We start from the raw sequence: 13,368 nt of genomic DNA on the forward strand, positions 1-13,368 counted from the left end.
ATCTTCTGACCCCTCAGTTTTACAACTTTCCACTCTCTGTGCTGCATAGCACCTCTCCACTTCTGAGTTAATCATTTCTTTGCCATTATCTGCCAGGAGTTCTTATCTCTTTTGCTGTCACTTTATAACAGGGTCCTCTTATCAACTAGCATAGAGTCATGTGATACATCTAAGCCTATCAAAAGTTTCCATTCTTCTGATTAGAAACCATCATGTAACTGGATACATGGTTTACAGCAGGCCACTAATGCTGGAAAAAGTACAGAGTCCAGGGAAGGACTTACTTGTAACTTTTTGAATTCTTAGATTTCTTTTTTTTTTTTTTTTGCTACTTTTTTAACTTTCACTAAAGGTTACTGTAGTCTTGTGTGACCTCCCAAGGGCTACAAAATTTGACAAGCTGCACTTTTTCTTATACTCAATGATTTCTGCGTTAAACCAAAGGATCACCTATAATTTTACTAAGAATGTCTTCTAATTCGGATACTGGAAATTTGCAAGATTCTCTAAAGCACGGACTTACACCTATTGGTAAGTAGGAATTGCTCTATTTATCATCCATTTATTATTCTGCTACTACATTAATTCAAGTAATTTAAACTCATTGATGTATTTAGTACTATAAGCCATTGCTTCTCTTGTCTATTAAAAGCACATAAGCCCATGTATGTATCACACATTTATCTTTTTTTAAAAGATTTTATTTATTTATTCATGAGACACACACACACACACACACACACACACACACAGAGGCAGAGATACAGGCAGAGGCAGAAGCAGGCTCCATGCAAGGAGCCCAAGATGGGACCGGATCCCGGGACTCCAGGATCATGCCCCGGGCCAAAGGCAGGCACCAAACCACTGAGCCACCCAGGGATCCCCCATTTATCTTGCTTAAAGTTAAAAAAAAGCAAATGGGTATTTCAATATTATTCATTATATCCACTGTTTTTGGACGTCCATTCATTAGTCTCTAACAGAAACAAAAATGCATAATATATATATTTCATCACTAATATTTTCTGATAATTTCTAATCAGAGATAATAAGCTACAATTTGAACAACTTGAAACGAGCTAACCATATGGAGGCATCATTGATCAAACGTTAACAAATAGCTTCAGATATTTGTAAAGCCTCAAGCCATACCACGCTATGGTGTCTCATTGATTGCAGACACTATAGAGTATCTTTTGTTTTTCTGATAAATAAAAGCCACGCAAAATCCACGTATTTTCAATATATGTATTTAATAAATAAATATATATGGAAATATATATGTATGTATATGCATGTGCACACACACACACCATCGTTAAGGATTAGAATTTAAGGGTTATTATCTGTTTCTCGAAATAATGGGCGTGGGTTGCTTTTATAAATGGAGGTAAATAAAGCTAATTTTCATTTCTAAGAAGAATAAAAAATATTAGTGTTACAGCAAGGATACATTCAATTAATCCTAAAAGTAAAGGACTAAAAGGAAGTGACTTCCAGTGGCCTGTAATTAATAGTCAGCTGGCAGTCAAGCCCTCCTTCCTTTCCCTTAGCGTTGGAAGGGCCTGTGCCCCTTCCTGTAGCACTTTCTTGGGCTTTGGAACTGGAATTTCCCTGCGAATTCGCAGGGGCCTGTCAGGAGCTCCCGAGTTCCAGCTCCGCTGCTGAAACAAGAAGCCAAATCAAGGCTTGGGCTTTTCCTCCTTCTCCCTTGATAACCAGCTGACTCCACTGAGTGCAGAGATTGCTTTTTTATGGGCCACTACACCCTATAGTATATCCATTGAGGAAATGGTAACTCCCCCACCCACCCCCCAAAAAATCTGTACTTACGAAAAAGAAAACACGAGGAAAGCAATCAGAGCGCAACAGAGAATCGGCTGCTCTGCAGATAAAAAGGAAATACGAGCACGAGCAGGTGAAAGAGAAACCCGAAGCATCTCAGATCTTTCTCGCCCGCAAACCCGCCGCGCGCGCTCACGCCCACCCCCTCCCGGCGGGACTGGCGGCGCGTTCCCGGGGCGAGAGCGCGCTGGAGCCGGGCGGGGGGGGCCTGGGGCTGCGGGGGGCTTGTGGGGAGGGGCCTGGGGCCTGCGGAGGCGTCTGCGGGGGGCTTGTGGGGCGGGGCCTGAGGCCTGCGGGGGCGGGGCCTGGGGGGGGTCTGCGGGGGGCTTGTGGGGCGGGGCCTGGGGCCTGCGGGGGCTCTGCGGGGGCGGGGCCTGGGGGGGGTCTGCGGGGGGCTTGTGGGGCGGGGCATAGAGCCTGAGGGGGTGGGGCCTGCGGGGGGGGGCTAGTGGGGTGGGGCCTGGGGCCTGCGGAGGCGGGGCCTGGGGCTGCGGGGGGGGTAGTGGGGCGGGGCCTGGGGGCTGCGGGGTTGGAGCCTGGGGCTGCGCGGGGGGGGGGCCTGCGAGGGGGCTTGTGGGGCGGGGCCTGGGGGCTGCGGGGCGGAGCCTGGGGAGCTGCGGGGCGGGGCCTGGAGGGCTGCACGGGGGGAGGAGCCTGGGGGCTGCGGGGGGGGGGTCTGAGGGGCGGGGAGGGGGGCGCGGGGCCTGGGGGGCTGCGGGGCGGGGCTGGGGATCCCGAGGTGGCGCATCTGGTGGAGTTCCGCCGACTCCCCCCCCTCCACCCCCGGAGCTGCGGCGACCCGCGGAGGGCGACCCCGCCCCCGTCTCCGCGCCGCGTCCCAGGCACCGCGGGGGGCCCCAGGCCGCGGGGCCCGCTGAGGACGGAGGGCGGTGCGCCCCGGGCGCGCGGAGGGCTGCAACCCACGGGCGTGGGGCGTCCGGGTCCCAGAGGGCCAGAACCTGCGCGACGTGGGCCCCCCCAGGGCCTGCTAAGTTCCGGGGGTGCGGCGCTCGGCGAGGCGACCCCCAAACCCTAAAGCTCCCGGCACTTCCCGGCCAGGTCCCGGGACGAGCAGATCCCAGCCAATTTTTCGGTCAAAGAAACCTCCTTCCGGAGCTGGTGCTCGGCCCGGGCCGGTCCAGACCCCGCGCTCTCCCTCTCCCAGTACCTGCGATTCCATCTGCGCCCGGGGTGGCCCCCAAGGTCATTCCTGGGGGCTTCTTGGCCAGACCAGGCACCCAACGGGCTGCCAGAGAAAGGGGACGTTGTGAGCCCTCAGTCTGAACAGTTGGGACTGACCCCGGCCCTAAGAGGAATTGCCTCTTGGATTCTGACTGGCCAGGGCAGGCCCGGCGACAGGAATCCGCAGGTGCAGCTGTAGAGGGTGCCGGTCTCTGCAGTGGCACTGAGGTGGCCCATCAGGATGGCGTGGGGAGGGGTTCACAAGACCGAGGCCAAGGCAGGTAGAGATCACTCAGGGTTCCCCACTCCACATTAATTCAGTTGTGTTGTACTAACAAATGTGCCTCTGTGCTGTCTCTGTGGGTCCTGGGTGGCCATGACATTCTCCTTCTCTGCGCACTGGTGGTTCCATGAAAACTGTGTACAGATGTCTGTACTCCTACAGAAAAGTGGGAATAAGACACCATTGCTCCCTCTGCCTACCTGCAAGATAGTCACAGTGTGGTGTAAAAGCAGCAGACTTCGGGTTATAACCAGATTGTTCCCTTAAAGTTAACTAGTTCTGGGACATTGTCCAAGTTCTTGGTTTCTGGCTTAGGTGGTTTTTTTTTTTTTCTTTTTCCCAAATGGGGCAATTTCACTGATGATATACAGTAGTAACATAAGAGAGCACAAGAGAGAAACAGAAAAAGAAAGAATAAAGTATTTGTCCATATTAACAAAAGAGCCAAATCTGAACGGCCTGAAAAATAACAAGTATTTAATGACTCTTCTGCAACGTGCTCAACATTATTGCTTTGATTTGTATTAAATTCACGTAATTCTTCAGATTAAGTGCATTTATGGACATTATACCCATTCAGGATGCTGTTGTATAATGTCCACAGGAAGTTGCGTCTGCATAGTTAGGAGTACATGATACACAATGCAAACACTCTTGAGACACTGTATAAAGTTGGTTATCTAGTCCTCTTAGCACTCTCAGAATCTGATTTTATTCCAGCAATAACCTCCAGTAAGCTCTGTGCCCATACTGATCTCTGAAAGTAGACATCATGCGGTAGAAAATGCCTGTTATGCCACCCCAAACTCTGGCCGGCTTTATTTGCAGTGCTGTTAGGAACCTCGGTCACCCAAATCCATGTTCTGATTCTTGCTGCTGGGCTTAGGCAGCCGGTTCCCTCCAGGAAGCTAAATTCTGATGCCTCTTCTCCTTCCCTGCCTCAGCCCAACTCCAACAGGGTGCTTCCCAAACTCTCCTTGCTGACCTTGATCTACAAGTTCTAACTGGAGCCAAAGGATTTCCTTAACATCACTTCTAATAAACCAAGAGAGACTTATGGAGGCAGAGAGGAGAGAGGGGCTTGGTAGAGCTTTTTTTCTTTTACTTAACGCCTCTCCCAAGACACAACGTCTAGGGTTATCTTAAATTCAGCCTTGAACTTGAGATGAGCTAGAGAAGGGCTCTGGGACAGACTCCCCCCTGAAGGCCCAGCTTCCCCAAGCACTTCCAGGGATGCTTTATGCAGGGCAGGAGTCAGACATCTTGCTCCTGAAGACTAGAACCTACCTCAGGATAAAGCTACTGCTTCGGGTTTCACTGCCCCACTCTCTACCTTATTGGAACAAAAACTTCTGTGAGAAATCCAGTTGGCTTCAAGGAGCTTTAGGAGTGTGGGGGCCTTGATGTTTGGGAAGGCCCCAAGGGAAGAGTTGAAATATAACCAGCGTGAGCTTGAGAGGTTAGGCCTGGAAGAACCAGGTGGACTCAACCTGACCAGACAAATTATTAAAGGCTGCCTCTTTTTAGTCTTTTGGGAAGCTCTGATATGAGTGTTTTTACGTAATAAGTAAGAAAAGACACACTTAACTTTTAAACTTCAAATAATCTGAATACAGGTGAACAGCAGCAGTTTGGTGAGCAGTTTTTTTTTTTTTTTTTTTTTTTTTTGGTGAGCAGTTTTATCTGAGGGTGTAATTAAGTCCCTGAGGACTATGTCAAGCGCTGCAGTTAAATTAGCAAGTACTTCCCACTGGAAGGATCTTATTTTAAATCGTTCTAGAATGGTTAGCGATTCCCTCCCTAGTTATTTTCCTTGCAGAAAGAGGAGTGTGGCTAAAGTTAGAGGAAAAGAGATGAATATAGAGGAGAACTGATATTTATTAACAGAATGATATGTTGCTTTACCGGCACTGTCTCATGCGATTATAAAGTTTGTTGACAATTTTACTGATGACAAAAGTGAATCAGAAAGGTCACGTGATTTGCCCAACATCACTTGCCCTGTCAGGGGAGTGAACTATAAACGGAGCTCGTGGATGTGATTCTGAAATCCATGCTCTTTCCTCAAAGTTGTGATGATTTGCCTTTGTTGACATAAAGGAATTATGATTAAAAACAATGTTTATCTACTCAGACTTTCTTCCAAAAGGCATCTTGGGTTTAAGAAGACGGTTTCGGAATTGGCTCTTTATCTTTCTTTTCATTGCACCGTGGAACTCAGATCCCAGCAGAATTCAGAAGGGTGGGATGGGGAGAGACGTAGGGGGCAGGGTGGAGCAGGGTGGGAGAAGAGAGCCTTGGGGCAGAGCTAAGCAGGTAGGAGGGCACCTTGGGTCTTGCGCTCTGGGTTCCTGGAGAGGACCTCTGGAGTCTGGGGGGGGGGGGGGGGCGGGGAGTTTCGCTTGCAGTTATGGACTGTATGCTGGCAACTCCACAGCCGCTGACAGACCTGGGAATTGAGAGAACATTCGGGGAGCATCTATTTGTGATGGAGTTGGTGGGTCGGAGGAGGGCAGAGAAACCACTCAAAATGATTGACAGACTTCAGAGAGAAAAGGCCCTTTTCTTACCCTGAGGGCCAAACGGGATACTCTGAGCACACACAGCCACCCCCCCCCCCCCCGATTTTGGGTACTTTTGACAAACCGGGGCGTTTTCCTAGGGAGGTAGATGGTGGTCCCCGAGGCAGCGCCGGCTGCTGCAGTGGCTGCTGACCCGTGCCCCGACCTGGCCGTCCACAGCCTCGGCCCCCAAGCCCACCTGCTCCAGCGGCCACCTGCCCTGGACTGAATAGAAACCCCGTGGGAAGCCCGCACCAGGTGCCCCACACGCATCCCCAGTCTCCAGACGAGAAACCCTGGTGGTGGTGGTGGGGGGGGGACGGTCCCAAGCCTGTGTGATCGCGGGCCACCGCGTCCTATTCGTCACACTGGCCTTAGCTTGGGGGAGGTGCCGGCACCCCAAGCCTGCGACCGCGTAGCCCCCTCCTGGGGCCGCCTTCGCACCGCTGGCGGGAGGGCGAGCAGACCACCGCGAGCCCCCCCTTTCTTTTCGGGCCACCTGGGGTGGACAGACCCAGCTCCGCGCCCATCGATCCCAAGATCTGAAGCCCCAGCGCGGGGGCTTTCCCAAGCCCAGGGCCACGACGGCGCTGAGCCCCTGCCCTCAGGTCCCCTGCAGTCCGGCCGGGCTCGCTGCAACGGTGGCCCTGAGGCCTCCGGGGCCCAGATCAGTTCCCAGTCCGGGTCGAGGCGGGGGCTTGGGGGGGGGGGAGAACCCTGCATGCGCCCCCTCCGACCTGCAGAACACCGCTCCCGCACTGCGTGGTCCCCAGGACCTACGGGGTGGCTCCGACAGTGGCGTCTCGCAGTTTGGAGCTGGGCTGACCCACATCTCCATTTCAATGACAGAGGAAGAGCTAGATTAGATTGGACCACCTACCCAAGGGTATTTCCCCTCGCCAGCGCCCTGCTCCAGACCGGATCTGCCCGCCCACTTCGAGAAGGGCACCGGCTACACCAAAGCGGGGCGCGCCTGGACCCCTGGGTTGGGGCAATAGTCTCCAAAGAAAATGAAGCCAAAAAGTCTACTTGGGAAGCTCTTCTTTTTTACAGAGATGCAGATTACGATAATCCAGGCCCAACCCTCTGAAAACTTCACCTTTCCTTTAGGGCAAGGGTGGGAGGTAGGTTGGGGGAAGGGGCCGGAGGAGCCCAGATCACCTGGATAATTGCTTCACCTTGTCACTCCCCCCTCAGTGAAGTTGGGACCACGATATATTGAGGTCCTCTCCTAGTGATCGTGAATCAATCCCCCTTTGGCTACCCCTAATCCACGTCTTTCCCGGGCTTGTGTGTCTAAATTGATGGCAATTTCTCCTCCTGCTCTCCCGGCTGGGGTGGATGAGGTCTCAAGTAGTTACTTACACATGTACCAGGAAAGGATCTTTTTTTTTTTTTTTTTTTAACTAGGCAAGACTTCTCACCTATTCAAGTTTATTTTTTCAAAGCTTTGGCCAGTACGGTGCCCCTTGGTAATTTGTAGGTCTGTGCTGAAATTTAACCCCTCTCATCAAAGTGCTCTGGCCCCCGGCTGGGGGAGCCTGGAAAGGGGAGGGTGGGGGCGGATAGGCCAGCCCCCTGGGCTCAGGAGCGGGACTCTGGAACTCTAGCTAAACTTAATTTTCAGAGAAAGGCTAAAGTGGCTTCTGATGGGATTTTGTAGTGGGAGGGGCGGAGAAAATGAGGCCGAGCCCGAGTTTTCAGTAGGCTGATAAGCTCGCTTCTCTTTCACCTCTGGCTATCCGGGCCACTTGGTGGAGACTTTTTCGGAAAGCAAAAACAAAAAACAAAATCTAGGTTTACTTCTGAGGCTGAGAGTTAGACACATGCTACGAGAAGAGTAATGATGCTGGTTTCTTAAAAACACCAAAAAGTAGCAAAGGAGGAGGCCTTTGGAAATTGTCTCCAAGAATGCAGCTGTGCGAGTGCCCCCACCCCCACCCCCGACCCGGGCGCGCGGGATGAGTGGCACTTCTACGTGGGCACCTGTATTTTCCGAGCCCAGGGCACCCGAACCAGTCCTAAAAACCCGTGCCACTGCCCGCTCCCTTTGCAGCCTGCACGCGTTAAGCGCGGGGGCCGCCGGCAGTGCCCGGGTCAGGTCAAGGGCAGGCTGCTCCCGCGCGCTCTGAGATGCAGGCGCCGGGCAGAGGCGGCGGGTGACACGCCCGCGGGTGGGGGGTGCGGGCCGGCTGAGTGGGGCGCACGGCCCCGTAACGCTGAGCCTGGATAAAATATGCCAGGACTGCGCTCCTCGGGCTCATCAAGGCTGCGGGAGCCTCCCCGAGCCATCATCCTTTATAATTGCAACCGTCAATCAATGCTTTAAGACAAAGTCAGGACCGGGAAGGACGAGCCCCGGAGACCAGCCTCGTCGGAAGGAAGGGGGAGGCGCGGGGGAGGCGAGGGGCGAGGGGCGAGAAGTTTGCCAGAAGTTGGCAGAGGGATGCGGGGACGCAATCGGGAATGCGCACCGTGGCTGCGGCCGCAACCGCCTCCCCCGGCCCCCGGCCTCTGCTCGGTGGTCTGCGCCGCCAGCTAAGTCCCCCGCAGGGGTGGGGGGGGGTCCCTAAATGTGCGCCCACCGAGACGCCGGGTTAAGATGCCTCTGGCTGAGCGGGGGCGGGGGACTTCGGTGTTCCAAGCCGCTCGCGGGGCTGTCGGTGGGTCGGGACAGGGACAGGCCCCGCTCCCTGCTCCCACCTCGAATGCCTCCCCCCTCTCTCCGCCACTTGGCTCTTCTTCCTCGCTGCTGCCCCTGCAACCTAGCACCATCCTCAGGGGGCCCACCCGGGGCACCTCCTCCTGTCCCCCTCCTTCCGGGAGGGTGTTGTGGGGATGCCCAGGCCCATCCCGGGTCACCGCCAGGCTGTCGGGGGGCTCCGGTGCAGCCCGGCCCAGCAGGACTGGAGGGTCAGGGCCCCAGAACATTCAAAACGAGGGGACTGAGAGGGTGGGGGCAGGATGCACTTGCAGGGTGCAAGTGAGCTTGGTTGGTGCCGCCACCCCGCCCCCTGTGTCCTCCCCAGGGTAGGGGGTGCTTACTGCTCCCCTAAACTCCTTGAGGAGAAAACCGCTAAAAGGTGAGTTGTGCCCTCAGTCTCTGACTAGAACGGTTCCAGGGGGAGCTTTTCCGCCCTGTGCAGCGCAGACAGGGCTCTGGACGTCCCCAGGGGATCTGGGATAGGGTTGACCCTGGGGAACACTTCTCTCCCTGGAGCAGGAGGCCGGGAGCACCCACGTTTTCTCTCTGCTTGAGACCTCCTGCACTTTCCATGCCCCTTGGGTTCCCCGCCACAGCCTGGACGAGAGTCTCAGAACAATGCAAGGCGCCTGGGACCTGTCCTCTGTGATACAAGTGTGCATTACTTTTTTTAGAGGGTGGCTTTTTGAAACCGGCCCTTATGCACCCTCCCCCCTCCTCTGGTTTGGGGAGGGGATAAATGAACGTCAGCTGGCCCTTTGTCACCATCACTCCTGGTTTGGAGTGTGCGGGGTGAGACCAGACGGCCTTGGACTGAAAGGACGCTAGTAGGGTCTAAACACGCCCCTTCTGGGGCTGAAGCTGGGTTAGGAAGGTGATCACAAAGTTGGCCCTGGCTGGGTCAGGCTCTGCCTCAAGTCCAGGGGAGCATTTCACCATGCTGCAAATATACGTCAGGCCCTCTGTCTACTTTCAGCTCTCCTAACTTCTTCCTTCTGCTCTACCAACCAGAGGACTGTCCCTCTGGCACTGAGAGCCTGAAGCTTCTTCTGAGGTCCGAGAGTCTGGAGTCCCTCATAGCTGCCAGCCTGGTGTTTGTGAGGGTGCAACATAAATGTCCCCATAAGCTCTTTGACTGTAGTGAAGGGCACTCCTAAGACTTTCTAATAAACTGATTTTCAGAGTTCATCCGAATCCACAATGCACGGCACACAAACTGATTCTAGCCCTGAGAGTTAATTCCTTTCCTTTTCTGAACTATGTGCGTATTCGTATGTACATTTAATTCACGATGGTACTTAAAACAACTAGTAATATTGAAAATGGATCGACGGTGCTACTTGATACTATCACAGAAATCCCAGCGTCTCAAGGGTCACTAATTTTGGCAACTACAGCCCACTGCACTTTACAAACTCATGGACAGTCTGCCTCCTCCCAAGTCGAGACATTTTTATGAAGTTTGATGATGCCACAAAACTGAGATTTAAATAACTTAGCTTCTGAATATATATGGAAGAACAAAATGACAAAAAAAAAAAGGGAGAAAAAAGAATTTAGAGAGCCAACAGCATCTGAATTGCCAGACACCAGTGGGTGACGAACAACTCATTTCATATAAAAGTGTAGATTAATCATGGCGATGATTGGAGTGTTTTTCAATTCATCAAATACTGGACTGGGCAGTTTGAATGTGTGATCTCTAGGCCATTCAAATAGAATAAATTCAGATCTTTTGAGATTCAAATTCACCCCCTTGTGGGTGGACTCTGATAATTACCCGATCTCACAGCAGACACTGCATAGGAGGCATTTCATATGCAGTCACGAGGCTGGAAAAAAAATGTTTTTCATCTCGTTGGGATGAGATCTGAAAACTTTGAAGATGTGGCTGGGCTGGTGGCCGAAGAGCTTACATAGCAGATGGTTCTTTAAAACTTTATTAAAGTGCTGGGCCTCTGGGCCTCATGTGGATTGTCCCACCAGAGACCCCAGAATGCAAAAGAGGAAAGCCTCGCGCCCCGGTCTTTGCACTGAACGTGGAAACACAGTTCAGCAAGATTCAGGCGGTCCGCCCGCCGCCTGCGCGCTGTTGGGCGGGAGGCGGCGGAGCGATTGCGGCGGAGCCGAGGGGCTGGCGGGGCTGCTGCGGCGGGAGAGGGCGCCGGGCTCGCGGCCGCGCGGCTGAGGTCTCCTCGGGGAGCCGGGCCGCGCGGCGCCCACGGCGGGGCCCTTGCGGACCGAAGGCCGAGGGGGTCCCGGAGCCGGGAGACCCCGGGGAGCAGGCCGGCTCTTTGGAGAGGCCACCCTGGGGCCGCGGAGGGCCGGCCCCGTCTCCCCGGGGGGTCCGAGCGGGTGTCTAAGCGGCCCTGCAGCCCCCGCCCCGCGCGCACCGCCCGCGTCCCTCCCGCGTCCCCCGCGCGCACGGGAACCTCGCGGGCCCGGCCTCCCCGCCTCCGCCGCGGCGCTCAGACAGAGGTCGCCTCGCGCCCGCGGGAAGAGCCGGCCGCCCGCACATCCCCCGCCCCAGGTCAGGGTGGGGCGGGAGGGGTTAGGGCGGGCTGCCCAGCTCGGGCCGGCGCGGGGCCGGGAGCGAGCGCCTCGTCCTCATTGGCTGGCGGCCGCTGTCCGACCGAGGCCGGAACCCGCGGCCCCGCTCCCCGGCATCCCCCCCCAGCCCGGCCCTCCCCGAGCCCCGGCTTCCTTACCTCCCCTGTCCTCCCCGGCTCGCCCCTGCCCTCGGGGCTGGGAGGACCGCTCTCGGGCGCGCGGGAGGAGGACGGGGGGCAGGAGAGGGAGGTCGGAACTTCGCGCAACTCCACACTTGCGACAGCGAGCGGGAGGGACGCGGAGAGCGGGGCAGGGGCGGGGGGAGGCGAGAGGGAGCGGGGGAGCGAGGGACCCCTGGCGATCCTGAGCCACAGGGCGGGCGCGGGGGGCGGGGGGGGAGGCGCCCGAGCCGTCCGGGAGCAGCGGCAGCCGCCGCGGCAGCAGGAGCAGCAGCAGCAGCAGCAGCAGCAGCAGCTCCGCCGCCGCCTCCACCGCCCGCGCCCCGGGCAGCTGCGCCCTCCTCGCCGCCGCCCTCGCCGAGCCAGACAGAGGCTCCGGGACGCCGACCTCGCCGCGGCGCGTCTCCCGCCGTGCGCCCCCCGGCAGCTCGCCGGCGGCTCTGGGGCTGCGGGGCTGGACGCGGCTCGCGGGTCCTGAGCGGCCGCCCCGCGAGCACCCCCGGCGCCCCTCCGTCCCGCGTCCAGGTGCCGGGCCTCCGGACGGACGCCGACCCCCTGCCCCGCCCGCGGCCGCCTGGTCATGCTGCCCAAAGTGGAGACGGAAGCCCTGGGACTGGCGCGGTCGCATGGGGAACAGGGGCAGATGCCGGAGAACATGCAAGGTAAGGAGGCGCCGCGCCCCGCGCCCCCGAGCTGCGCGCTGCGCTCCCGGGCCCCCCACCCCCGGCGGCCGGCGTAAAAGTTTATGGCTCTTGAACAATGCGGGGCGGAGGTTTTCCAAGCCGAACCTAATTGGCCGCTTCTAATTAAGAAAAAAGCGAGGCTCCGAGCTCTATGGCAACCCGGGGTGCGGGGGTAGGGGTGGAGGTGGGGGGGGTAGCTTCGGGCTAAGCAGACTTCAGAATAAGAAGATCCTTCTGAGAAATGGAACGTCTTCCCGGAACCCGGAGCAGGTTCTCGGTCTCTGGGCGCAGGGGGACCGGCTCCCGTGTGCAGGGGAGCGCAGGGGCAGGACGCGGTGGCCCCCAGCGCCTCGGCTCCGCGGCGCCCGAACGCGCGTGGGCACCGCCAAGAGCCCGCGCGGTCGCTGGGACGCGCCGCAATTCGGGCAACTGGGGGACCGCGCGCAGGCCCGGGGGGGGGGTGGCGAGGCGACCCCAGGCGCGCCCTCTGCGCGAGCGTGGCCGAGGTGGTGGAGGGAGGCGCGGCCGCGGCGTGGCCTCGGGCCTCGGCTGCGGCCCGAGAGCGGGGAGGAGGATGCGGTCCTGCCTGTGTTCCCGGCTCCTCGCCGCTGACAGCGGCCGCCCCGAGCCAGCCGTGCTGGCGGAGCCGCGGCTGCAGCCCTGGAGGCCGAGCCCTTCGGAAGTTTCTCGCAGTTGCTCCGGGCCGGGGAGGGAACAATGCTAGGAAAAGTCACCGGCGCTCCTCCATCCTCGCCCCTGCCCGCGCGCAGGATGTGCGGGCCGGCGGGCCTGGGAGCACGGGGGCTTCCTGCCATCCTCCCCCAACCCCCCGGAGCCGACTTGCAAGGGCCGGGGGCGGGGGGCGGGGGGCCGAGCCCCAGCCGGGGTTGGGGTCGTGCGCCCCGCGGCGCGGGTGGGCGGCGCGCCTGCAGCGCTCGGGCCCGGGGCCCGGACGTCGCCCCGCGGGGCTGCGGCTCGGGGCTGGCGGCCGGCGGGGTCCCCGAGGCTCGCTCGAGGGCTGGCTGGCTGCTGGAGCAACCCGGCTGCCCCAAACGGGCACTGTCGCCCGCCCCTGGGGTTCCCGCGACGTGGGGACGCGGGGGACCCGGCGCCAGGGGCTCGGGCTGCGCACTCCGCGTCCGCGGCCGCGGAGGGGGACGGCCGGGGGAGACCGCCCTGGGGCGCCCGCGAGGCCGGCGCGAACTTGGGTCCAAAAGGAAAGTTTCTGCTCCTCTTTCCTGCGCGCGCGCGTTTCCGAGACACTCGGGGAGAGACGCTCAGAGAGACGCCGCATCCAGAAGTGGGGGAGGCCGCAGTGAGGGTCGCGGGGGCGGGGGCGGGGGCAGGGAAATGCCACCGCAGTCGTGTCCTTGCAAAGTCC

The 13,368-nt window shown here is 57.9% G+C and overlaps 1 protein-coding gene across 4 annotated transcripts in view; it reads left to right on the forward strand.

The window, feature by feature from the left end:
* Positions 1-228: 228 nt before the first annotated feature.
* NR5A2 (nuclear receptor subfamily 5 group A member 2) overlaps positions 229-13,368 on the forward strand; it is a 138,606-nt gene continuing 125,466 nt past the window's right edge. For 2 of the 4 annotated variants that reach the window (XR_012033342.1, XM_072831322.1), the window contains exon 1: positions 11,810-11,966. Coding sequence is in view for 2 of the 4 variants with exons in the window: in XM_072831322.1 (XP_072687423.1) it covers positions 11,885-11,966 (82 nt within the window). In the remaining 2 variants the exon portion in view is untranslated. Of the gene's footprint in view, positions 532-11,809; positions 11,967-12,191; positions 12,258-13,368 lie in introns of those variants that run through there. The other 2 variants (XM_072831323.1, XM_072831325.1) reach the window with 2 other exon arrangements.

This window comes from Canis lupus, chromosome 6, assembly GCF_048164855.1.
Source record: "Canis lupus baileyi chromosome 6, mCanLup2.hap1, whole genome shotgun sequence".
Classification (NCBI taxonomy): Eukaryota; Metazoa; Chordata; class Mammalia; order Carnivora; family Canidae; genus Canis; species Canis lupus.